We start from the raw sequence: 27,139 nt of genomic DNA on the forward strand, positions 1-27,139 counted from the left end.
CATCCTGATGAGACATCTAAATAGATACTGGAATTTGGAATTCACTTACAAAATATATATGGTATGGACATTGATGCATCTGTACCACAGATTCTACATTCATTGTATTATTTCTGCTCCTGTAGTTAATTCTAAATAATATTTACTAGATTTAATCATAAGGATAGTAAACCACATAAATTATTTTAAAGGGCATTGCTGTACAAAATAATTGTCTGGAATGGATGAACATCATACATTTCATCGAGTATGGTGTTCATAATAACGCTAATCATCGTCTTTCAAGGAACTTAAAAAAGGTGATGAGAAATCTGGTGTTCCCATGCATCTGCTGCCCTTGTCCTTCTAGGTGGTAGAGGTGGCAGGTTCGGGAGGTGCTGTCGAAGAAGCCTTGGTGAGTTGCTGAAATGCATCTTGTAGATGGTACACACTGCAGCCACGGTGTGCCGGTGGTGGAGGGAGTGAATGCTTAATTAGTGCATGGGTTGCCAATCAAGCAGGCTGCTCTGTCCTGGATGGTATCAAGCTTCTCGAATGTTGTTGGAGCTGCACTCATCCAGGCAAGTGGAGAGTATTCCATCACACTCCTGACTTGCGCCTTGTAGATAAAGGAAAGGCTTTGGGGAGTCAGGACGTGAGCCACTTGCTGCAGAAGACCAAGTCTTTGACCTGCTCTTGTAGCCACAGTATTTATGTGGCTGGTCCAGTTAGGTTTCTGGTCAATGGTGACCCCCAGGACATTGATGGTGGGGGATTCGGCTATGGTAATGCCGTTCAATGTCAAGGGTGGGTGGCGAGATTCTCTCTATTGTTGGACATGGTCATTGCCTGGCACTTGTGTGGCGCGAATGTTACTTTCCACCTATCAGCCCAAGCCTGGATGTTGTCCAGGTATTGCTGCGTGAGGGCATGGACTGTTTCATTATCTGAGGAGTTGCAAAGGGAACTGAACACTGTGCAATCATCAGCAAACAATCCCACTTCTAAACTATAATGGAGAGAAGGTCATTGATGAAGCAGCTGCATCTGAGGAACTCCTGCAGCGATGTCCTGGGGCTGAGATGATTGGCCTCCAACAACCACAACCATCTTCCTTTATGCTAGGCATGACTCCAACCAGTGGAGAGTTTTTTCCCCAATTCCCATTGACTTAAATTTTACTAGGGTTCCTTGATGTCACACTTGGTCAAATGCGGCAGTCACTCTCACCTCACCTCATTAATTCGTTCTCTTTTGTCCATGTTTGGACCGAGGCTGTAATGAGGTCTGGAGCCGAGTGGTGTTGGCAGAACCCAAACTGAGTATTGGTGAGCACGTTGGTGACTAAAGACCACTAAATAGCGCTGTCGATGACCCCTTCCATCGCTTTGCTGATGATTGAGAGTAGACTAATGGAGCGGTAATTGCGCACATTCGATTTATCCTGCTTTTTGTCTGGACATGCCTGGAAAATGTTCCACTTTTGTCGGGTAGAGGCCAGTGTTGTAGTTGTACTGGAACAGCTTGGCTAGCAGCACAGCTAATTCTGGAGCACAAGTCTTCAGCACTACAATCGGGATGTTGTCGGACCCAGCCTTTGCCGTATCCAGTGTGCTCAGCATTTACTTGATATCACATGGAGTGAATCGAATTGGCTGAAGACTGGCTTCTGTGATGGTGGGTTGGCAGGAAGAGGCTGAGATGGATCAACCACTCAGCACTTCTAGCTGAAGATGGATGCAAATGCTTCAGCCTTGTCTTTTGCACTCACATGCTGGGCTCTGCGATTGAGGATGGAGATGTTCATGGTGTCCTCCTCCCATTTAATTGTTTAATTGGCCACCACCATTCACGACTGGATAAGGCAGGACAGCAGAGCTTTGATCTGATCCGTTGATTTTGTGATCGCTTAGCTCGGTCTATAGCATGCTGCTTCTGCTCTTTAACATGCATGTAGTCCTGTGTTGTAGCTTCACCAGATAGGCACCTCATTTTAAGGTATGCCTGGTTAACAATACTTTTAATAGCTAGAAAAAAAATACATTAAATCTTTGTATGGAAGGCATCAAAGTAGATATAAAGAGGATAGTAGAAAAGATATTTAGCTGAATAGATTGGTGGAAACTACTGGGGTTTCCTACTGGATCTGTTCCATGGTAATTGTTTGCAATGGTTTACAAATACTCCTTTCATTTCTGCTCCAATTTATTGTCATTCTATTGCTTTTTATCCCATCATCTCACAAATCCTAGTTTAGCCTCCAAGCTACAGGCTCCACTTCTTTCTACTGCTGCTTGTCAACCTTGTTACGTTTCCACTCTTCCCTAATTTACACACACACTGATCACACTACCCCAGTCATTCAAAATTACCATGAATAAAAACTGAAAAGAACTAGCCCCGTCATCAAAAGGCAAATTTTTATAAAACACTAATCAGGGATAAGAAAAAGACATTCAGCCGATAGAAACGCATCTCTCAAGTTTGTTATCCCATCGTATATCTGAATGTATTTTGAACAACCCCAATGTGTTGCCCCTAGTACTCTGTCTGGCAGGATGTTACAAACAGTCAACTAATTGCACTTTTTTCTTCTTTTCCCCATCAATTTTCCGTCTTCCTTTCCTAACAACCACCTGCTAGGGTATGGTTCCCACACACCAAAATCGCCATTATCCATTTGAGAACCAACACATGAATGCTTGTAGGGTATTCAATGGCAAGGGCATTTCAAGCACACCAGAATCCGATCCTCACCCAATGTCCATTCATGGATAGTCTTTAGGAATGGAAATTCTGGTCAATGTTCCTTTCCCACAACTCAGGGGTGCTCCAAATGTTGCTAGTTCAGTGCAGACCAAGATTTAATCTAGGCTTTTCTGCTGCATGGCTCAGCTGCTTACTGGATAAACTCAACTATCGGAAGTGCATAAATACATCTAGATATATGAAAAGACTCATCTTAGCCAGATTCAGACTAAAACGTTCTTAGCTTTTTTTTTTCAATTGTCTTTCCATTGCCTCACTGGGATAGTATCCGATATCAGCCAACAGGTCTCTGTTTTTTATTAAACATTTTGTAGGTCGTTCAACACATTAACTGCCATTATATGATTAGAGTACCTGTTGTTTCTTTCCCCTTTTATTGTTTGTTTTAACAACTGCACTAAAATGCTTCCTTACTTTTCAGTTCTAGTGAAGAATTATACCCAAAACATTAACTCTGCTTTGCTTTTACAGGTACTGGGGTAGAGAATTCCAAAGATTCATCACCCTCTGAGTGAAGAAATTTCTCTTCAGTCTATATAAACGACTTGGAAGAAAGGACTGAGTGCAACGTAGACAAGTTTTCTGACGATATAAAGATGGGAGGAAAAGCAATGTGTGAGGAGGACACAAAAAATATGCAAGAGGATGTAGACAGGCTAAGAGAGTGGGCAAAAATTTGGCAGATGGAGTATAATGTTGGAAAGTGTGAGGTCATGCACTTTGGCAGAAAAAAATCAAAGAGCAAGTTATTATGTAAATGGAGAAAGATTGCAAAGTGCCACAGTACAGCGGGATCTGGGGGTTCTTGTGCATGAAACACAAAAGGATAGTATGCAGGTACAGCAAGTGATCAGGAAGGCCAATGGTATATTGGCCTTTATTGCCATCGGGGTGGAGTATAAAAGCAGGGAAGTCTTGCTACAGCTATACACGGTATTGGTGAGGCCACACCTGGAATACTGCGTGCAGTTTTGGTTTCCATATTTACGAAAGGATATACTTGCTTTGGAGGTAGTTCAGAGAAGGTTCACTAGGTTGATTCTAGGGATGAGGGGGTTGACACATGAGGAAATGTTGAATAGGTTGGACCTCTGCTCATTGGAATTCAGAAGAATGAGAGGTGATCTTATCAAAACGTATAAGATTATGAGGGAGCTTCCAAGGTGGATGCAGAGAGGATGTTTCCACTGATGGGGGAGACTAGAACTAGAGGGCATGATCTTAGAAGAAGGGGCTGCTCATTTAAAACAGAGATGAGGAGAAATTTCTTCTGAGGGTTGTTAATCTGTAGAATTCGATGCCTCAGAGAGCTGTGGAAGCTGGGACACTGAATAAATTTAAGACAGAAATAGATAGTTTCTTAAACGATAAGGGGATAAGGGGTTATGGGGAGCGGGCAGGGAAATGGAGCGGAGTCCTGATCTTATTGAATGGCGGAGCAGGCTCGAGGGGCCGTATGGCCTAATCCTGCTATTTCTTATGTTCTTATGTCCTCAATGGTCGACCCCTTAATCTGAGACTGTGACCTCTTGTTCGAGACTTCCCAGCTGGAGGAAACATCCTCCCAAGATTTAACCTGTCAGGCCCCTTAAGAATTTTATATGTTTCATTGAAATCACCTCTCATTCTTCTAAACTCTAGGGCATACAGGCCTAGTCTACTCAGTCTCTCCTCATAAGACAATCCCCTCATCCCAGGAATCAGTCTGGTAAACCTCTAAAGCAAACCTATCTTTCCTTAGGCAAGGAGACCAAAACTGTACACAATACTCCAGTTGTGATCTCACTACATTTTGGGGACCCAGTGTCAGCAATCAATTAAATCCAAGTCAAATATAACATGGTTAGAAACAGAGCATTTCACTATTACCTCAACAATGTTACTCAGCCCCACTTTAAAAGTGCAAGCCTCATTCTATTACTGACATTTTGAATTTTATACACCAGCCATTCTGTGGCCTTTCTGACTGAGATTGCCAAGATAGTGCAATGTGGGCCCATGCCCATAGGATTTCGATTGAGATTGCTAAAATAATCATATACACCAGTCACAGTCAGCAGAAAATACTTTCATCCCATCAGCGAGAGCTCGCCTTGAACTCAAGTTTCACTAGTAAAAGGTCAGTTCACTGCATCATTCATCCTTAGGATGGACTATGCTAAAAGTTTACTATGTACTTTAAGTAAAGTTGCTACATGTAGCCAAAATTTTCAATGCCAGACTCAAACTGTATGCTGTGTCAGCTAAGTATCTATAATCTTGGCAGAGCTATTAAAGCTAATAATGTATGTTGCATTAGCTACTGAAGTAATATCCATGGCCTAATTGGGTATAGAGGCTAGTCTCTTAAAGCCATTATTAAGTACTTAACTGAATCGATCCAACAAAGTCATCTCACTAACCTAGAATTTCAATAGTTTTCATTGTGTTTGACACAAATTTTGCAGTTTACAAGATAAGCATAAATGACTGCACATTGTACGACCAAACAAGTGGCAAATGCAACTCCTAAAATGCTCAGTTCTACAACCTTTTCCTCCACTTAAATAAACTTAAATTTCAGACTACTTGACAAGTAGAACCATACATACATGACATATAAATGACCAACACTTAGCCAATATAAATTACCCAAAGATATCAGTCCAATATAATATAAATGACCCCAAACTATTCAGTTAAATACCGAGCTTTCATTTTCTCCAGTAGCAGTTGTATACTCTACTCTGATCCCCAAAATTGTGATCGAGTTATTATCTCATTGAAAACTAAGCTTTACTGAGGCAGTTGACTGTGCAAACAGGATTCGTGTTCAAAAAATATTAAGTCTTAAACTATAACTTCATTGCTCTTCACTTTTGTGTGGTTTTATTTTTTTTTTAAACACCAAAAGATTTATAGTTTTTGCAGCATCTTTTCTGTCAATCTGCTTTTTCACTTGTCTTGCTTTACTATTAAATTGATTTATTGTTTTCTTTGTGGACAGTCATGGTTGAAGACACCCTCAAGATAACCTAATGTGCAACAGCGTGTGAATTACCAGTCTTTTAGCGCTGCCGCTCCTATTCAAGTCTGGGCAAGCATTTTTAAAGCAGCCAAGAACCAGAATGTAATGGCTCAAACAGTGAAGTTCTCTATCTACTACACCAAGACTTGAATTGAGAGTTAGACTGAAAACAAAAAATGGAGAATCCATTATTGCATGCTTAGAAATATGGACAAATGCAATTAACATATTCAAAAAAATATTTCTCTTGCACACCAGAACATTATGTTTCGGTTACAATTATGAGATACACAGGAAAATGCACCAAAACTGGTTGGCAAATGCTACCTGGAAGCTTACTATACTTAATCACTAATAAATTAGTAACTGGGATAGCAGATGCTTCTAATTGGCATAGTTTTAAGGAAGGATCCAGAATAGAAAATAATTTTAAAAATGTTACTTACTATTTTCTTCTTTTGTACTTTTAAATCTTCCAGCGCTTCGCCTGTAATAAAGTGTTGAGTTAGAAGTCTTGTTAATTTCAAAAGTAACTGATGGCAAATGTACTGTAAAAAAATCATAACACAATATACAGTATTTAAAAATGTAACTTTATTTTTTTTTTACAAAGAAATATTTAAAAACTCACTGTTCCTTTCAGTTCTTTTGCAAAACAGCCAAATCAAAACTTTCCGTATTAGCCAGACGCTGAAAAACACAAGCAGCATGAGCAGTGCATAAACACAAGAGGGACTAAAAAGATCAGGCATACAAAATAAATTTAAATCAAAGTAACAAGAGATTCACTGGAATATAATTATACAGTAAAACAGTTTTCCCTATTAACTTCAGTGGGCAAAATCTTCTGGAGGAAACATCAGCCAGAACAAGGACCACTACCCAATACCCTTGAATGATAGAGGGGTATAGTTCAGGCTGCGAAAGATTCCATGGATGTTATAAATACTGATGTCATAAAAAGCGATCCCGCCAGAAGATTGATTGGACAAATCAAATTGGTCAGGGTAGCCTTGTGGAGGAGTTCAGAGAGTGCATAAGGGACGGGTTCCTTGAGCAGTATGTAACGGAACCAACCAGGGGGCAGGCTATTTTAGTTCTGGTCCTGTGTAATGAGACAGGATTAATAAACAATCTCCTAGTAAAGGATCCCCTCGGAATGAGTGATCGTAGCATGATTGAATTTCAAATTCAGATGGAGGGTAAGAAAGTTGGATCTCTAACCAGTGTACTAAACTTAAATAAAGGAAACTATGAAGGTATGAGGGCAGAGTTGGCTAAAGTGGACTGGGAAAACAGATTAAAATGTAGGATGGTTGAAGAACAGTGATGTAAATTTAAGGAGATATTTCACAACTCTCAAGAAAAATATATTCCAGTGAGAAGGAAAGAGTGCAAGAGAAAAGCCATCCGTGGCGAACTAAAGAAATAAAGGACGGTATCCAATTAAAAACAAGGGCATACAAAGCGGCCAAAACTACTGGGATGACAGAAGACTGGGAAGCGTTTAAAAGCCAGCAAAGAACGACTAAAAAAATTATTAAGGGAAGACAGACTATGAAAGTAAACTAGCACAAAATATAAAAACAGATAGCAAGAGTTTCTATAGGTATATAAAAAGGAAAAGAGTGGCTAAAGTAAATGTTGGTCCCTTAGAGGACGAGACCAGGGAACTAGTAATGGGGAACATGGAGATGGCAGAAACTCTGAACAAATATTTTGTATCAGTCTTTAAGGTAGAGGACACTAACAATATTCCAACAGTGGATAGTCAAGGGGCTATGGTGGTGGGGGGGGGGGGGTGGGGGGGGAAAGAGAGGAACTTAATACAATCACAATCACTAAGGAGGTGGTACTCAGTAAAATAATGGGACTAAAGACAGATAAATCCCCATGACCCTTGCATCCTAGGGTCTTAAGAAAAGTAGCGGCAGGGATTGTGGATGTATTGGTTGTAATTTACCAAAATTCCCTGGATTCTGGGGAGGTCCCAACAGATTGGAAAACTGCAAATGTAACGCCCCTATTTAAAAAAGGAGGTAGATAAAAAGCAGGAAACTATAAACCAGTTAGCCTAACATCTGTGGTTGGAAAATGTTGGTGTCCATTATTAAAGAAGCAGTAGCAGGACATTTGGATAAGCAAAATTCAGTCAGGCAGAGTCAGCATGGACTTACGAAGAGGAAGTCATGTTTGACAAATTTGCTGGAATCCTTTGAGGATGTAACAGACAGGGTGGATAAAGGGGAATCAGTGGATGTGGTGTATTTCGACTTCCAGAAGGCATTTGACAAGGTGCCACATAAAAGGTTACTGCACAAGATAAAAGTTCACGGGGTTGGGGGTAATATATTTGCATGGATAGAGGATTGGCTAACTAACAGAAAACAGAGAGTTGGGATAAATGGTTCATTCTCTGGTTGGCAACCAGTAACTAGTGGTGTGCCACAGGGATCAGTGCTGGGACCCCAATTATTTACAATCTATGTTAACGACTTGGAAGAAGGGACTGAGTGTAACGTAGCCAAGTTTGCTGACGATACAAAGATGAGAGGAAAAGCAATGGGTGAGGAGGACACAAAAAATCTGCAAAAGGACAGACAGGCTAAGTGAGTGGGCAAAAATTTGGCAGATGGAGTATAATGTTGGAAAGTATGAGGTCATGCACTTTGACAGAAAAAAATCAAAGAGCAAGTTATTATTTAAATGGAGAAAGATTGCAAAGTGCCGCAGTGCAGCGGGATCTGGGGTTACTTGTGCATGAAACACAAAAGGATAGGAACTGATCAAGAAGGCCAATGGTATCTTGGCCTTTATTGCAAAGGGGATGGAGTATAAAAGCAGGGAAGTCTTGCTACAGTTATACAAGGTATTGGTGAGGCCACACCTGGAATACTGCATGCAGTTTTGGTTTCCATATTTAAGAAAAGATATACTTGCTTTGGAGGCAGTTCAGAGAAGGTTCACTCGGTTGATTCCGGGGATGAGGGGGTTGACTTATGAGGAAAGGTCGAGTAGATTGGGCCTCTACTCATTGGAATTCAGAAGAATGATCTTATCAAAACATATAAGATTAGGAGGGGGCTGGACAAGGTGGATGCAGGGAGGATGTTTCCACTGATGGGGGAGACTAGAACGAGAGGGCATGATCTTAGAATAAGGGGCCACCCATTTAAAACAGAGATGAGGAGGAATTTCTTCTCTCAGAGCGTTGTAAATCTGTGAAATTTGCTGCCTCGGAGAGCTGTGGAAGCTGGAACATTGAATAAATTTAAGACAGAAACAGACAGTTTCTTGAGCGACAAGGAGATAAGAGGTTATGGGGAGTGGGCGAGGAAATGGAATTGAGTTCATGATCTTATTACATAGAAAATAGGTGCAGGAGTAGGCCATTCGGCCCTTCGAGCCTGTTCAAGAAGATAATGGCTGATCATTCACCTCAGTACCCCTTTCCTGCTTTCTCTCCATACTCCTTGATTCCTTTAGCCGTAAGGGCCATATCTAACTCACTCTTGAATATACCCAACGAACTGGCATCAACAACTCTCTGCGGTAGGGAATTCCACAGGTTAACAACTCTCTGAATGAAAAGGTTTCTCCTCATCTCAGTCCTAAATGGCTTACCCTTTATCCTTAAGAACTGTGTCCCCTGGGTTCTGGACTTCCCCAACCTCGGGAACATTCTTCCTGCATCTAACCAGTCCAGTCCCGTCAGAATTTTTATGTTTCTATGAGATCCCCTCTCATCCTTCTAAACTCCAGTGAATAAAGGGCCAGTCGATCCAGTCTCTCCGTAAATGTGAGTCCAGCCATCCCGGGAATTAGTCTCGTGAACCTTCGCTGCACTCCCTCAATAGTAAGAACATCCTTCCTCAGATTAGGAGACCAAAACTGAACACAATATTCCAAGTGAGGCCTCACCAAGGCCCTGTACAACTGCAGTAAGACCTCCCTGCTCCTATACTCAAAACCCCTAGATATGCTGTTCCTGCATGCCAACTTTCAATGACTGATGAACCATGACACCCAGATCTCATTGCACCTCCCCTTTTCCTAATCTGCCGCCATTCAGTTAATATTCTACCTTTGTGTTTTTGCCACCAAAGTGGATAACCTCACATTTATCCACATTATACTGCATCTGCCATGCATTTGCCCACTCATCTAACCTGTCCAAGTCACCCTGCAGCCTCTTAGCGTTCTCCTCACAGCTCACACCGCCACCCAGTTTGCATACTTGAAGATATTGCACTCAATCCCTTCATCCAAATCATTAATGTATATTGTAAATAGCTGGGGTCCCAGCACTGAGCCCTGCGGCACCCCACTGGTCACTGCCTGCTATTCCGAACAGGACCAGTTTATCCCGACTCTCTACTTCCTGTCTGCCAACCAGTTCACTATCCACTTCAGTACATTATCCCCAATACCATGTGCTTTAATCTTGCACAACAATCTCTTTTGTAGGACCTTGTTAAAAGCCTTTTGAAAGTCCAAATACACCACATCCACTGGTTCTCCCTTGTCCACTCTACTAGTTACATCCTCAAAAAATTCCAAAAGATTTGTCAAGCATGATTTCCGTTTCATAAATCCATGTTGACTTGGACTGATCCTGTCACTGCTTTCCAAATGCGCTGCTATTTCATCTTTAATAATTGATTCCAACATTTTCCCCCATTACTGATGCCAGGCTAACCGGTCTATAATTACCCATTTTCTCTCTCTCTCCTTTTTTAAAAAGTGGTGTTACATTAGCTACCCTCCAGTCCATAGGAACTGATCCAGAGTCGATAGACTGTTGGAAAATGATCACCAATGTTCTCGGGCCACCTCCTTAAGTACTCTGGGATGCAGACTATCAGGCCCCGGGGATTTATCAGCCTTCAATCCCATCAATTTCCCCAACACAATTTCTCACCTAATAAGGATATCCTTCAATTCCTCCTTCTCACTAAGCCCTCGGTCCCCTAGTACTTCTGGAAGGTTATTTATGTTTTCCTTCGTGAAGACAGAACCAAAGTATTTGTTCAATTGGTCTGCCATTTCTTTATTGCCCATTATAAATTCACCTGAATCCGACTGCAAGGGACCTACGTTTGTCTTCACTAATCTTTTTCTCTTCACATATTTATAGAAGCTTTTGCAGTCAGTTTTTATGTTCCCGGTAAGCTTCCTCTCGTACTCTATTTTCCCCCTCCTAATTAAACCCTTTGTCCTCCTCTGCTGAATTCTAAATTTCTCCCAGTTCTCAGGTTTGTTGCTTTTTCTGGCCAATTTATATGCCTCTTCCTTGGATTTAACACTATCGTTAATTTCCCTTGTTAACCACAGTTGAGCCATCTTCCCCGTTTTATTTTTACTCTAGACCGGGATGTACAATTGTTGAAGTTCATCCATGTGATCTTTAAATGTTTGCCATTGCCTATCCACTGTCAACCCTTCAAGTAACATTCGCCGGTCTATTCTAGCCAATTCACATCTCATACCATTGAAGTTACCTTTCCTTAAGTTCAGGACCCTAGTCTCTGAATTAACTGTGTCACTCTCCATCTTAATAAAGAATTCTACCATATTATGGTCACTCTTCCCCAAGGGGCCTCACACACCAAGATTGCTAATTAGTCCTTTCTCATTACACATCACCCGGTCTAGGATGGCCAGCCCTCTAGTCCAGAAAACCATCCCTAATACACTCTAGGAAATACTCCTCCATTGTATTGCTACCAGTTTGGTTCGCCCAACCTATATGTCGATTAAAGTCGTCCATGATAACTGCTGTACCTTTATTGCACGCATCCCTAATTTCTTGTTTGATGCTGTCCCCAACCTCACTACTACTGTTTGGTGGTCTGTACACAACTCCCACTAGCGTTTTCTGCCCTTTGGTAATGCTCAGCTCCACCCATACAGATTCCACATCATCCAAGCTAATGTCTTTCCTTACTATTGCGTTAATTTCCTCTTTAACCAGCAACGCTATCCCACCTCCTTTTCCTTTCTGTCTATCCTTCCTGAATGTTGAATACCCTTGGATGTTGAGTTTCCAGCCTTCGTCACCCTGGAGCCATGTCTCCGTGATGCCAATTATATCATATTCATTAATTGCTGCCAGTGCAGTTAATTCGTCCACCTTATTATGAATACTCCTCGTATTGAGGCACAGAGCCGTCTGACTTATCTTTTTAACACACTTTGCCCTTTTAGAATTTTGCTGCAATGTGGCCCATTTTGATTTTTGCCTTGGGTTTCTCTGCCCTCCACTTTTACTTTTCTTCTTTCTATCTTTTGCTTCTGCCCCTATTTTACTTCCCTCTGTCTCCCTGCATAGGTTCCCATCCCCCTGCCATATTAGTTTAACCCCTCCTCAACAGCACTAGCAAACACTCCTCCGAGGACATTGGTTCCTGTCCTGCCCAGGTGCAGACCGTCCGATTTGTACTGGTCCCACCTCCCCCAGAACCGGTTCCAATGTCCCAGGAATTTGAATCCCTCCCTTTTGCACCACTCCTCAAGTCACGTATTCATCTGAGCTATCCTGCGATTCCTATTCTGACTAGCACGTGGCAAAGGTAGCAATCCTGAGATTACCATCTTTGAGGTCCTATTTTTTAAATTTAGCTCCAAGCTCCCTAAATTCAGCTTGTAGGACCTCATCCCTTTTTTACCTATATCGTTGGTACCTTTATGCACCACGACAACTGGCTGTTCACCTTCCCCCTTCAAAATGTCCTGCACCCGCTCCGAGACTTCCTTGATCCTTGCACCAGGGAGGCAACATACCATCCTGGAGTCAGCGTAAGCTAAATAGTTCTACTGAGACAGTTTTTCCAAAATGGAAGGTTTCTTATACCGAATGGAAGAGGCACATTCCAATACTGAAAATATAATCCACGCCTCAGCACTGTGTTTGGCATACTCGAGACCACAGGTCACAAACTTTAAACCGGAAGGGTGTGTGTGGCAAATTAGTATGTCTACCTGGGTCGTCATAGGTCCAAGTACAAGAAAGAGCAAACATAATTATACCAAGGTCAAGTAATATACCACTAATGTGACAGTTTACTTGCAGAAACTATAGTTCTATATGCCCATATTTGCCAGAGGATGGTGAGAAATATAAATTCATATATTGAACAGAAAATGCAATAGAGAGCTACTAGTTAGCTCCAACCAGGTAGCTGTTAAGCCTGTGGAACCAAGTGTATATAATCTCCTCAGACAGAAAGCAGAGGGGACAAAAATTATAAAATGCCACATCTTGCAGTTTGACGAAAATAGTAGCTTTTCATTGGGGAGAAATCTAGTGATTATCCAGTGCATTACCTATTCATGTATATTGTATAGCAACACGGCAAGATTGCGAAACAACCATGGTAAAATGATGGTAACTTTATTTAAAATAGATATTGTTTCTTTTCCGAATTTAGAACAGAAGATTAGAGATGCCTCGCACGCAAGAAACAGAAGACTTCTTTTGAATATGGGTTAAGAATAAAGGCTTTCTTTGATCCAGGGTGATTGTGAATTTAACAACATTTTCCCTAAAGATTATAAAATGCAAACTCGCTAATAACTCTGCTGCAAATTACACATCAGTCCAGTGGTCCTTTTACCACTACTTTGAAAAAAGGTCCACTTCACCAGTTGATCCCTGAAATATATTTAATCTTAAGAATTGTCATGCGTCAAAACATCTTGGTACGCAAGTGAGAACATCCTAACTTTGCAGAGTACATAGAAGGGAAACTAATCAGATATCAGAGATTAAGAATTCAGAAGACACTAAGCAAGTTCGAAATTATTTTCAATGGAGAAAAGGCAGTTTAGAGTACACCTTATTGAAGTTCAAGATTCCACAGGTACAGAAAAGTTGAACCCTAATAAATTGTGTGTTTTTATTCATTCTGAGAATATGGGTGTCATTATCTATTATTGCCCATCGCTAGTTGCCCTTTAGAAGGTGCTGGTGAGCAGCCTTCTTGAACTGCTGGAGTCCATGTGGTGAAGGTACTCCCACAATGCTGTAAGTAGGGAGTTCCAGAATTTTGATCCAACAGCCATGAAAAAATGGCAGGGTGTGTGGGAAAAGTATTTGGAGGTGGTGACGTTCCCATGCAGCTGCATGTCCTTCTAGATGGTGGAGGTCGTGGGTTTAGAAGTTGCTGTTGAAGAAGCCTTGGCAAGTTGTTGCAGTGCATCCTGTCGATAATACATACTGTAGCCATGGATGTTTAAGATATTGGATGAAGTGCCAATCAAGCGGACTGCTTTGTCCTGGAAGGTTATTAAGCATCTGAGTATTGTTGTGGCTGCACCCGTCCAGGCAAGTGGAGAGTATTCCATCACACACCTGACATGTGCCTTGTAGATGGTGAAGAGACTTTGGGGAGTCAGGAGGTGAGTCATTCGCCACAGAAACCCCAGTCTCTGACTTGCTCTTGTAGCCACAGTATTTATGTGGCTGGTCCAGTTAAGTTTCTAGTCAATAACAAGCCCTAGGGTGTTGATAGTGGGGGATTTGGTGATGGTAATACCATTGAATATCAATACAGACCCTCTCCTTGGAAATGTCATTGCTTGGCACTTATGTTTGGCAAATGTTACTTGCCACTCATCAGCCTAAGCCGGAATGTTTTCCAGCTCTTGTTACATGCAGGCATGGACTGCTTCATTGTCTGAGTAATTGCAAACAGTGCCACTTCTGACCTTATGATGGAGGGAATATCAATGATGAAGCAGCTGAAGATAGTTGGGTGTAGGACGATGTCCTGGGGTGATTGGCCTCCAACAACAATCTTTCTTTGTGCCAGGTATAACTCCAGCCATTAGAGAGTTTTCCCCAATTCTCATTAACTTCAATTTTACTAGGGCTCCTTGGTGGCATACTTGGTCAAATGCTGCCTTGATGGCTAGGGCAGACACCCTCATTTCACTTCTATTGTTCAGCTCTTTTGTTCACACTTAAACAATGGCTGTAATGGGGTCTGGAGCAGAGTAGTCCTGGCAGAACCAAAACTGGTTTGGCACAACCATAACCTCAAGTTCAGAAGGAAGACAGATAGTTCAGATTTAACTATGTCACATAGATGTTGGTGAATGTGTGGCATAGATAATCAAGAAACAGTGGAGGTGAAAAGTATCAGCAAATTCAATTGAGAGGTGGAGAGCTTTTTAAGCAAATGATACCAGAGGCTAACCCTAACGTATTTTTTTAAAAAGTTGGGACTATCCAAATGGAATGCAATAGTCTTTGTGGTCTTCCACATGTCTATGTAATCAGTTTAAATGACCTTTATTAGGCTACACTATCATTTCAAAGGGACTATAGATAACTGTTGATGGTGCAGCTCAGCTGCAGACGTAATGGGCCCAAGTTTCCACACACGCCTAGAACGACGCAGTCCAGACCTGGACGCCCGTTTTTCGCGCCACAAAGTGCGCCTAAAAAAATCCTCGGTATTCTCCACCTACTTGCAGGTCCTTTGGCCCTCGGCGCAGCCAGCACGAGCTGTGGGGGGGGCGGAGCCAGGTCCCTGCGCTGAAAACAGTACCGGGACCTCTGCACATGCGCGCTACAGTGGGCACGCAAGTGCAGTAGCTCCAGGTGCCGAACTGTGTGGGAGGGGCCCGAAGCACGCAGCCCCTAGCCCTGGCTGAATGGCCTCATTGGGGCTGCGTGAATAAGGCTCCTCCCACGGCCAGCTCCTGCTCCCCCCCCCCCCGCCGACCAGACCCGACACTCGCTTCCCCCCCCCGCCTCCGGACCAGACCCGACACCCGCGCCCCCCCCCCCCCCGACTGACCCGACCCGACCCGCGCTCCTGTTCCCACTCCCCGCCTCGACCCGACCCGCGCTCCTGTTCCCGCTCCCCGCCGCCCCGACTCGCGCTCCTGTTCCCGCTCCCCGCCCCCCCGACTCGACCCGACCCGACCCGCGCTCCTGTTCCCGCTCCCCGCCTCGACCCGACCCGACCCGCGCTCCTGCTCCCGCTCCCCGCCTCCCCCCGACCCGCACTCCTGTTCCCGCTCCCCGCCTGGACCGACCCGCGGACCGACCCGCAGCCCGCCCCCCCGACTGGACCCGACCCAACCCGCGCTCCTGTTCCTGCTCCCCGCCCCCCCGACTCGACCCGCGCTCCTGTTCCCACTCCCCGCCTCCCCCCGCGCTCCTGTTCCCGCTCCCCGACTGGACCCGACCCAACCCGCGCTCCTGTTCCTGCTCCCCGCCCCCCCCTCTCTCTCTCTCTCTCTCTCCCTCCCCCCCCTCTCTCTCTCCCTCCCCCCCTCTCTCTCTCTCTCCCTCCCCCCCTCTCTCTCTCCCTCCCCCCCTCTCTCTCTCCCTCCCCCCCCTCCCCCCTCTCTCCCTCCCTTTCCTTTTCCCCCCCACCCCCCGCCCCCCGAACCGAACCGAACCTCCCCGACCTAACCCAACCCAACCCACCTGTAAATCTGGTGCTGGGGTCGGGCCCTGCCCAAAGTCTCAGGCCGGCCCGTTCAGCCTTCGGTCCCGAAAGGCCTGCCTGAAGCACTTTCACACAGGTAGGAAGATGGTTTATTTAATCTTTTCTTTGCTTATAAATGTTTATTCAGGTTGGATTTATTTGTATAATATTTGTATAAGTATAAATAAGGATTTATTATAGAATTTAATGACTTCCCTTCCCCCCCACCCCCCCCCCCCCACCTCGTTCTGGACGCCTAATTTGTAACCTGCGCCTGATTTTTTAATGTGTAGAACAGGTTTTTTCAGTTCGACAAAAATCTTCACTTGCTCCATTCTACTTTAGTTTGGAGTACTTTTTCACTGTGGAAACTTTCAAATCAGGCGTCAGTGGCCGGACACGCCCCCTTTTGAAGAAAAAATTCTGTTCCAAAGTAGAACTGTTCTACCTGACTAGAACTGCAGAAAAAAAAATGTGGAGAATTGCGATTTCGAAGATAGCCCGTTCTCCACCAGTTGCTCCTAAAAATCAGGCGCAAATCATGTGGAAACTTGGGCCCAATATTTTAATTTACTTAAATGGGCTATGCAATTCTCACAATCTGGAAAAGAGAATCTTAAAAAGATTTTTTAACTATAATTTAATTCACTTAAGTGAGGTATTCAATTATTAGGTATTCACTTATGTGGGCTTCAGTATTAGCATGGTGTAATCTTCCTTACTAACTATAAATTTTTTTTAAGTTGCACCAATAAAAACAAAAATGGACTATCAAGATGTCTTTTTTTAAAGTGATCTGAAATGGCAATAATATGATTACTTACAGTAAGGGAAATAAAAACCCTGGAAGTGCCAAGGTTAGTCGTGCAGTCCATTCTTCCGGAAAACACCACAAGTACACAATTATAAAGGTTATGATATAAAGAGAGGATGAATAGAGAACCAGTCTTCCAACCCAGATCTTCTGCAGTCTCTGATTCTTTTCCTTGAATTCTTCCAATGCATTTATTTCCTATAAATAATAACAATCAATTAAATTCAGTCCATTTTATTCTACATAATTTTAAGCACCAAATCTTAGTTTTAGACGGCTGGATCAAACTACTACTATATATGTTGAGGTACTGATAGACAGTGTTAGTGTTGAAATGTTTCACTGCACTCGAGTAGCACCACCACTCTCGTCCCACACCCCCAAATTTTCCTAATAAAATGCAAACTTAAAACATGCAGGGCTAGAAATTCGGAAAATAGCACCACCGCCGTTTTTATCGTGACTTTTTATTTTGTTTTAGCGCTGGAATATCACTGGGCGCTGCAAAATTCATTAGACAGTGACCAGCGATAGTGGTAGCAGTCAATCCGGCCTTGCATGACTGCATTTGTTCGCCGGATTCACCAATCTGAAAATAAAATGGACCTTCTGCGCATGTGCAATTTTTTTATTCTTCTGTTTCCCCCCCCCACCCCCCCACCGCGATTCTGGTAAGCTGTCCGGGTGCACCCGTGCATGTGCAGTACACCCAGGTCTCAATCTGCCATTTTTCACAGACAAGAGAAGAGAACATAAGTGATTATAGTAAGCAGAGGGCCAGGAAAATTTAGTTCCGATGCCAATGAAGCAGTGACCACAACAATTGAAAGTAAATGGGGGGAGTTTAATAGGAGGGGTCAAAGTAAACCCTTCCCCTCCCCAGCCGTTATAAGGAGATTTTGGACCCGTGTTGTTGAGGAGGTCTCCTCAGTTGATGGCATTCACAGGGACCACAAGAAATGCAGGAAAAGGTGGAGTGACCATTGCAGGGTCGTGAGAGTAATATTTTTACTGATGCAGTCCTTGATTACTTAAATTGTAAATCTGACACATGTTACTATAGGTAGGTTTAGTGTTGCACCTTATTTGCCATGAATGATCATTACACATTATTAAGACTGCTTTTTGACATCTTAAAAGATGTTTCTGCATGTCGATGTCATCCTCATGAACCACGTGCAACTAGCAGGACCATTAAACAGCCGACTGTATTAAATGTACACAGTATGGTATAAGTGTTTTGATGGCTATCTGTGTGTACCACAAGAGCAGAAGAGCACTCTGGTAACCATTCCAATATCATTTTTCCAGGAAAAGTTGTCCTACAATTGCTGCGAGCAGCGACGCACAGGTGGTGATCCACCCCAAACACATCCATTAACAGAACTGGAGGAGAGTGTGGCTGGTGTAATTGGTGCCTCCTGGAGGTCAACTAACCATGCGGGTACTGATCCCATGATCCAAACTGACAGTAAGTTCTGCAAAATTCCTGGGCTGGGTTGGGGCAATGTGTTGCAGTGTCTGTAGACAAGGGTTGGGGCAATGTGATGCAATATCTCTGGACTAGGGTTCAGGCAATGTGATGTAGTGTCTGTGGACTAGGATTGCGGCAATGTGATGCAGTTTCTGTCGACGAGGGTTGGGGCGATGTGATGCAGTGTCTCTCGACGACATATAATGCAGTAGTGGTGGTTCTTCAAATAAGCCTGCGCGATGTGACCTTACTCATGTCACCCTGCCCCCTCTCCTGCTGCAAACCACTCATCTGTTATTTTCTATTTTGCAGATGAGGATTCTGAGGCGCCATATCCTCCGATGGAAGCCTCCACCTCAGCCCATCATGTGTGGGTTGATGAGGACGATGAGGGCCACACTGAGGACCCTCCACGTGAGGAACAACATCATGAAGCTGTTGCGGGGGTGGAGTGGGCGATGCAGTCACCACCTCTTTTAGCTGCGGCCACAGGTTCCTCGGAGGAAACCACATTCACAGGCTTTGTCCAATCCGTGGCAGTGGGTCCAAGTCGTGTGCAGCAACGCACCCCCAGGGTTGAACCCCGCATGACGTCTCTTCAGAGGTTGAGTCGGCAAAGCCAGTCTGCTTAAAGACAGGCAGACGCACATTTGGATATGGTGGGACTGTCAAGGGAGAGCGTCGAATTCGGTCGAGAGCTCCTCCAGGCCCTGGGTGACATTTACTGCACAATCTGCAGACATGAGGGAGGGCATGTCGCAGATTGCAGCTACAATGCGGGAGAACACCGAGGCTGTCAATGCCCTGCGGCAATTGATGGTCTCAACTTTTGGTACAGTAGTCCCCAGTGTCATACCACCCAGACTGACAGCACCTGTGAGTGGTGAGGCCGAGCAAAAGCCTTCAGACTCAGAAACTTGGCCTTCCATACCCCGAGCTTCTCCAGGGAGTCCAATGGCATCTCCATTGTCTCTCCCCCAACAACAGCAGCACTCTGCACGCCTTGCTGCACACAGTCTTGGTCCCAGCGCGGGTAGGGTAGGGGCAAGAAGCGGGGGAGGGGTGGGGAGAGAAGGGGGAGGCGGCCGCAGTTAAAAGACGTTCGGTGGAGGGGTTGTTCTTGTTTTGTTGTTCTGTTGTTTTCCTGTTTTGGTTATTTTATAAATTAAAAGTTCAAGTTAAAAATGTATTTAAGTTTCAAAATTAAAGTTTACAAAGTTTCAAGAATGTACAAATGTTACATAAATTTACAAATGTTTTATAAATTATTTTGTTCACCTTAACCATTCTTGTGCAGTGTCTCATTTGCAGAATAAGAGGGGGAATAGTCAACATGGTGGGATAGAGTGGGCAGGCAACAGTGAAACTTTCAAGCAAAGCGTTGAATTATGAGCTGCTGACTTAATACTTTTGCAGTGGCGAAAGCTCCACGAGGCCTCCCCTTTGGTGGGGGTGGGGATGGGGGTGGTGGGGGTGGGGGTGGGGGTGGTGGCATGGGTTCATCGCCAGGCTCCTCCTCATCCTCCTCCCCTGAGGTGGTCCTGCAGTCCCCAGTGGTAAATCCTGTCCCCTCATGACGGCTAAGTTGTGCAGCATGCAGCACACCACAATGAACTCGGCGACCTGCTGAGGGGAGAATTGCAGGCAGCCTCCAGAGCGGTCCAGGTATCGGAAACGCTGCTTGAGCACTCCAATTGTCTTTTCGACAATGTTGCATGTGGCTATATGGCTGTCATTATAGGGATGTTCAGCTTGTGTCTTCGGCTTGTGAATTCTGCAGCCAAGACCTATTTAGAAAGTCATCTAAAAATGGGCTCCGGGGGTGGGTCGTGAGCCAGGTGGCGAGGCTGTAAGCTTTGTCCCCCAGCATCCAGCTCTGGCCTTGTGGCTGATGCTCAAACAGGTATCAGACAGTGCTCTCATGCAAGATAAAAGCATCATGCGTGCTCCCTGGAAATTGCGCAATTACTGCCATGATGCACTGAGTATGGTCGCAGACTATCTGTACGTTCAAGGAGTGGAATCCCTTTTGGTTTCAGTAAACCTCTGGCTCCTCTAAAGGTGTTCGCAGGGCAATGTGCGTCATCAATGGCAGCCTGAACCGTGGGAAAGCCAGCAATTCATGCAAAACCCACAGCCCTCTTATTCTGTGCCTCCTTGGTCATTGGGAACTTTATAAAGTCCATCCTGCGCGCGTACAGTGCAGTAGTCACCTGCCAATGCAGCTATATGTAGAAAACTGCGAGATGCAGCATATGTCCCCTGCTGATGCCTAAAAGGAGCCGGATACATAGAAGGCAAGTGCCACAGTCACCTTCACCTAGACGGGCAGTACAGTCCTGATGCTGCTGGTAGGCTGTAGGTCTGCCTTTATGAGTTGGCATATCTCTATGAGCATCTTCTTTCAAATGCGCAGCCTTCAAATGCACTGTGCCTCAGACAGCTGCAGGTATGAGCTCTGTTGCCTGTAAACGCGTGGAGGGTAAGGCTTCCTCCCCAGACTCTTTGATTACGCTCAAAATGCTCTTGAATAAGGCTTGTTCCAGCTCGATGTTGCATAGAATAATCAGCCAGCAATAATGGCAGAGATATTATAGCCCCCATTCTTTTAAATGCCCTCAAATTGCCTTAAAAATAAACTATAAACTCACAACAACCTCAAAGTGTAAAATGCAGCCTTCCCTGCAAATTCTTTTATGCACTGAACTACTGCTCCATTTTTCAAGATGGTGTCGTTAGCGCCAGGTGCGTTGTGGGTCCGACCTGGTAAGACTCGATTTTTTCCGGTGTGTTTTCGGGCGGGCGGTAAAAATGGCAGTATCGGTGAATTTTCCGCCCACAGTGATAGCGGAGCATAGGATGCTGATTGAAGTCATAAAAATGGGCGGGCAATAATTTTTACCGCCGACACAAAATCTAATAATAAAAAATGTGAATGCATCCTGTTTATGAAGCAATACACAATTGTAAATAGAGATGCTTCTAAATTAAAAATAGTTATTCATCTCTGAAGGGAAGTTGCTAAAAGTCTATTTTCTATCTTTTACAAGATAGTCCTAATTCAGTGAATTGTTTTGTATTCCCTCCAGAAGAAAAACACTTCAAATGCCCGACCATCTGGGGAAGGATACATTACAAACAGGCTTCAACTTTTAGAAAGGCACCAAATTCACTACTTTAATCTCATCCTTCTGATTCTGTCTCCTTTTTGGAATGTTTCTCTTAAAAATCTCTTCCACTTTCCACCTTTCATTCTGTAACAACATGCTTACTGTTCTTGTTCTTTCTCTTCTTCCTTATTTGCTCTTATTCAGCTTTATTCTCTTCCGCCCCACTATTAAAGGCAGCAGAGAATTCCAGCTGATTTCTTCAATCTATAGCAAAGTTGCCAGGAGAAAATAATCTAACAAGGTTCAGGTTTATTTCTAGCCAAGAGGACTTTGCACTGTAGCAAGTAATTATTTTGCTTACAGTATTGACTGGCATGTCAGGGGGGGGTGGGGGGGGGGGGAATGCAAGAGGAAGACAAACAAGAAAAAAAAATCCATTGTATATATATTTTTTAAAACAGGGTATTTCTCTTATTTCCTGGTTAAGCCTGGCATTACTTCTCTTTGGGAAAGGTATCAAGGATAAACTGTACTGAATTGTGTATATATGAAGTCCAAGGGGTGCAGCCTTGTGCATATATATGCTGCACAATTGCTTTAGTCATTCATCGCCAGATCTAACAGGACCACACCAAGCACGACCAAGCCCTGTTCCCCTCTGCCAAAGTTGCTCGCTACTCTAGGATTATCCTGGAATGCAACAATAACTACCAGCTTATTTTCTGGTGCAGGAGGGTGACGGCAGCGAAGAGTGACGTCATCAAAGTACAGGTTGGTGATTGGAGCGTGGGCAGATACAGCAGGAGTGGTGAGGTCGGGGCAAAGGAGCAGTGAGATGCTGTGGAGGGATGTGATCGGGGCCCAGGGGTGGCATGGGCCAGCCCACACTGCGATGTGCATGCGCACTGGGTCCATGCAGCAGAGCTGGTCTCCAGTTGTCTTGGGTAGTCCTTGCCACTGGACCAAAACCTAGCTCTGTCAAGCCCATGTCGTGGCTGGTGTGCAACAGCCACCACACGTTAAAAACAAAATCCACACACAGGCATCTTGAGGATGTAGTTCGGGTCCTTCATTCGAAACACCTGTGAACTCATCCTTTTTTGGCATGGAAGCAAGTCATCCTCGTTTCGAGGGACCGCCTATGATGATGATTTTCTTCACTAGCAACAGTCTCCTTAAACTCCTCTCCCCTGCCTCCCCCACCTCCAACAAGTATGAACAGCTCATGGACATCTTTGTCACTGTGATTGAGATCATCCACTCAGCTGCCGTTGCCACATCCCTTCCTTCCCTTTGCCCACCAAGCCAAGCTTCCACCAAGGTTCCCTCTTGCCCGAGCCCTGAACTTGCATCATTCTCTAGTTTCTTTCCCATGTCTCCTTATGCCCTCTCCAAGCACACTTTCTCCAAGTGCTCTCTTGGCCCTTGTCCCACTAAACTGCTAACCACCTAACTTTCCTTCCTGTCTCGCATGCTAGCTGATATTTCCTCTCCTCAGAAAATGTCCCCTCCCTTTCAAATCTGCCATCATCATCTCTCTCCTCAAAACTCCCACTGTTGACCTTACTGTCTTTACAAACTACCAACCCATCTCCAACATCCCTTTCCTCTCAAAAGTGATTGAACATATTGTTGCCTCCAAATCTGTGCCCATCTTTTCATCAACTCCATGTTTGAAGCTCAATAATCAGCTTTCCGCCCCTGCCACAACACTGAAACGGCCCTAATCACTCACAAATTACATCCTCTGTAACTGTGGTGCACTACTCCTCCTCATCCTTCTAGACCTCTCTGTAGGCTCTGACAGTTAACCACACCATCCTCCTCCAACTCTTCTCCTTTGATGTCCAGCTGAGTAGGACTGCCCCCTTACCTGATTCCACTTTTTCCTACCCAGTCACAACCAGACAATCTCCTTTCGTGGTGGCTCTTCCTGTTAACTCAGAGTCCCCAAAGATCTATTATTGGTCCACTCCTATTACTCATCTACAAGCTGCCCCCCAGCAACATCTTAAGAAATGACATTACATGTGTGCTGATGACATCCAGCTCAACCTCACCACCATCTCTCTTGATCCCTCTCTATTGCCAGATAGTTTGTCCAAATTCCAGTCCTGGATGAGCTGCAGCTTCCTCCAATTAATCATTGGAAAGACCAAAGCCATTGTCTCCAGCCCCCGCCAAATACTATGTTCCCTCTCCACCGATTCTATCCACCTTCCCTGGCCACAGACTTGGGCTGAACATGATTGTTCGCATCCTCGGCGACTATTGGACCCTGAGCTGAGCTTCCGACCCCATATCCTCTCTATCATAAAGACCAGTGACTTCCACCACCACAATGTTTACGGTCTCCACCCCGCCACAGCATAACTGCTACTGAAACCCTAATCCATGCTTTAATTACCTCCAGACTCAACTACACTAATGCTCTCCTGGCTGGCCTCATTTTCCACCCTCCATAAACTTGAGCTCATCCAGAACTCTGCCCATATTCTAACCTGCTTGTCCTCACCCCTCCCCATTTCTGAGGTCCTCCAGCTCTATAACCATCTACCAACTCTGCCTGTTGTACATCCCCCACTCCCTTCGCCCTACCTTTAGAGGCCCTGCCTTCAGCCATTTGGGCCACATGCTTTGCAATTTCCTCCCTAAACTTCTCCCCCTCACACTCCTCCTTCAAGATCCTCCATAAAACCTACCTCTTCAACCAAGCTATTAGTCATCCATCCCAATAGCTCCTTCGTTGCCTCAGTGTCAATTTATGTTTGATTATGCTCCTGTGAAACTCCTTGGGACGTTAAAGGCGCTACAAAAATGCAAGTTGTTATTGTTCTCGATTTTTTTAAACAAATCCTATAATTAGCATATTTCTGTACCATCACACCTCTCGACAAACACAGGGCAAAACAAAATTACAATAGTCTCAAATATTTAATGCTAATTGTTAGACAGGTTGGACCTCCCTTATCCGGGACTCCCCTTATCCTGTACCACCCCTTGTCCGGCATGATTCCGGCAGCCGGGGGCGCATGCGCAGAAAACAGCCGACCTCCAGCCCGACTTTGGGGCTGTGCCGACACTTCCTTCACAGCCCGCTGACACGTCGCAGCCCGCCAACACTTCGGTCCTGCTCGGGGCACCAACCTCCTCCAACGCCCCCCCCCCCCTCCATCCTCCCCTCCCCTCCCCCGACCTCCCTACTTCCCCCTCCCTCCCTCCCCATTACCCCCAACCTCCCCACTAGCCCCCTCCCTTCCCCCAACCTCCCCACTACCCCCCTCCCTTCCCCCAACTTCCCCACCACTCAGACCTCCCCACTCAGACCTCCCCACTCAGACCTCCCCACTCAGACCTCCCCACTCCACTAATTTCCTGGTCTGCAATGATTAACCTCTGACACGCTCAACCATCTTCCTGTGTCACAAGTATAACTCCAACCTCTGGAGAGTTTTTCCTTTTGCCCCAACTAGCCTCAGTTTTGCTAGGATGCCTTGATGCCACACTCAGTCAAATACTGCCTTGGTGTAGCGACCAGCTACTCTCATCTTTCCTCTAGAACTCAGCTTATGTATTTGGTCTGGATCAAGGCTGTGTTATCTTCCGGAGCGGAGCAAATCTGGTGGAACCTGAACTGAGCATTGGTGAGGCATCACTTGATCCCTTCTTCCAACACTTATGATTGAGGCAGTAACTGGCTAGCTTAGATCTATCTTGGGTTTTTTGTGAATAGGACATAACTAGACAATCTATTGTCTGGTAGATGTCAGTGCCATAGCTGTTCCCCCAGCCAAGTTATTCCAGTGGTTAAGTCTGAGGCTCTTCAACACTAAAATAGTTATGTTGCAAGGGCCCATAGCCTTCCCTGTGTCCACTGCATTAAATTACTGTTTAATGTCAAATGGAATTAACTGAATTTGTTGGACACTGACGTCTACAATGGTAGGAACTTTAGATGGTGGCAGGGTAGTTTTGAAAGCACGATCCTTTTGGTTGAAGACACTTATAAACCATATCTCTTATACACACACACACACACATACACACACACACACTGAACTCTACCATGTTTGAGAATGGGGATATTCATGGAGTCGCTTTTCCCTGGTAGTTGCCTCGCTGTCCGGCACCATTCTAGACTGCAAGCGACAGAGAGTTCTTTTGCTCTAATCTGTTGATTGGGGTATGTTTAGCTCTGTCTATAGCCCATTGTGTTTTATAATATAGGTAGCTTCACTAGGTTGCTACCTCATTCTAAGGTATGCCATTCTACACTCCCCATTGAACCAGAGTTGATCTGCCAGGTTGATGGCTATCGAGGAGTGAGGGGTGTGCCAGGTCATGATGTCACAAATTGTGGTAGCAGTCCATGCAGCAGAGCTGGTCTCCAGTTGTCTTGGTTAACCCTTGCCACTGGACCAAGACCTAGCTCTTTCAAGCCCATGTGGTGGCTGGAGTGCAACAGCCACCACATGTTAAAAAAATCCACACACAGGTATCTTCCACCCTTCAAGATGTAGTTCGGGACTTGCAATATTAGGTCTTTCATTGAAACATCTGTGAACTCATCCCTTTTTGGCGTGGAAGCAAGTCATCCGCGATACGAGGGACGGCCCAAGAAGATTCAATATAGCGCAATGTCTTAGAGATGGTAAATCTGTCCTTAGTCTGCATCACTTTGCATGATGGCAGTGCCACAGTACACAATGGAGGATGATCTCCGTAAGGAGACGAGACTTTGTCTTCACAAGGAATGTGCATTGGTGACTCGTACCAACACTACCATTTGTAGAAATATCCACTATAGATTGGCAAGGATGAGTAGGTTATTTCCCATTGCAGGTTCTCTCACCATCTAACATAGGAGCAGTCTAGCAGTATATCCTTCAGGACTCAATTAACTCCCATCAATAATGACACTGTTGAATTTCCTCAAAGTAATGTTCAAAATCAAGGAGCAATGCTTCATCAGTTGGGGGGGGGGGGGGAGGGGGTAAGATGGCTGGAATTAGGTTACCTTGACCTTGTTTCACTTGAAGTCATGAGATTGTGTGGAGCGCAGAGTCAATATTAAGGACTGAGAGGACCACTCCCACCCGACTGCATACCACTGTGCCCCATATCTGGTGGGTCTATCCCAATGGCGGGACAGGACATATCTCAGGATGTGATGGAGGAGGAGTTTAAGATATTGGTTGATAAATAGGATTCTATGAGTATGACTATGTCAGGTTGTTGCTTGACAAATTTATTGGACAGTTCTCCCAACTCGAATATCAGTCCTCAGATACGAGTAAGGATGATTTTGAACGGTCCACTGGGCGGAGTTTGCCTAATAAGGGCTCAATTCCATTCTCCCAGTTTCTCCATCTCCATCGCATCTACTCTGACGACATCAGCTTTCACACTAGTGCCTCTGACTTGTCTTCGTTTTTCCTCAACTGAGGATCCCCCTCTCTCGTGGTTAACATGGCCCTCGACCTTGTCCATTCCATTTCGCGCACCTCTACTCTCATCCCTTCCCCTCCCTCTCAGAACCAC

The 27,139-nt window shown here is 44.7% G+C and overlaps 1 protein-coding gene across 2 annotated transcripts in view; it reads right to left on the reverse strand.

Annotated features, from left to right (window-relative positions):
- LOC139259860 (endoplasmic reticulum junction formation protein lunapark-like) overlaps positions 1–27,139 on the reverse strand; it is a 161,727-nt gene that overhangs the window by 73,300 nt on the left and 61,288 nt on the right. For both annotated transcript variants that reach the window (XM_070875752.1, XM_070875753.1), the window contains exons 4-6: positions 17,025–17,212; positions 6,387–6,445; positions 6,202–6,242 (exon numbers count right to left, since the gene is read on the reverse strand). In XM_070875752.1, coding sequence (XP_070731853.1) covers positions 6,202–6,242; positions 6,387–6,445; positions 17,025–17,212 — 288 coding nt within the window. The remainder of the gene's footprint in view (positions 1–6,201; positions 6,243–6,386; positions 6,446–17,024; positions 17,213–27,139) is intronic.

This window comes from Pristiophorus japonicus, chromosome 3 (genome assembly GCF_044704955.1).
Source record: "Pristiophorus japonicus isolate sPriJap1 chromosome 3, sPriJap1.hap1, whole genome shotgun sequence".
In the NCBI taxonomy this organism is placed as follows: Eukaryota; Metazoa; Chordata; class Chondrichthyes; family Pristiophoridae; genus Pristiophorus; species Pristiophorus japonicus.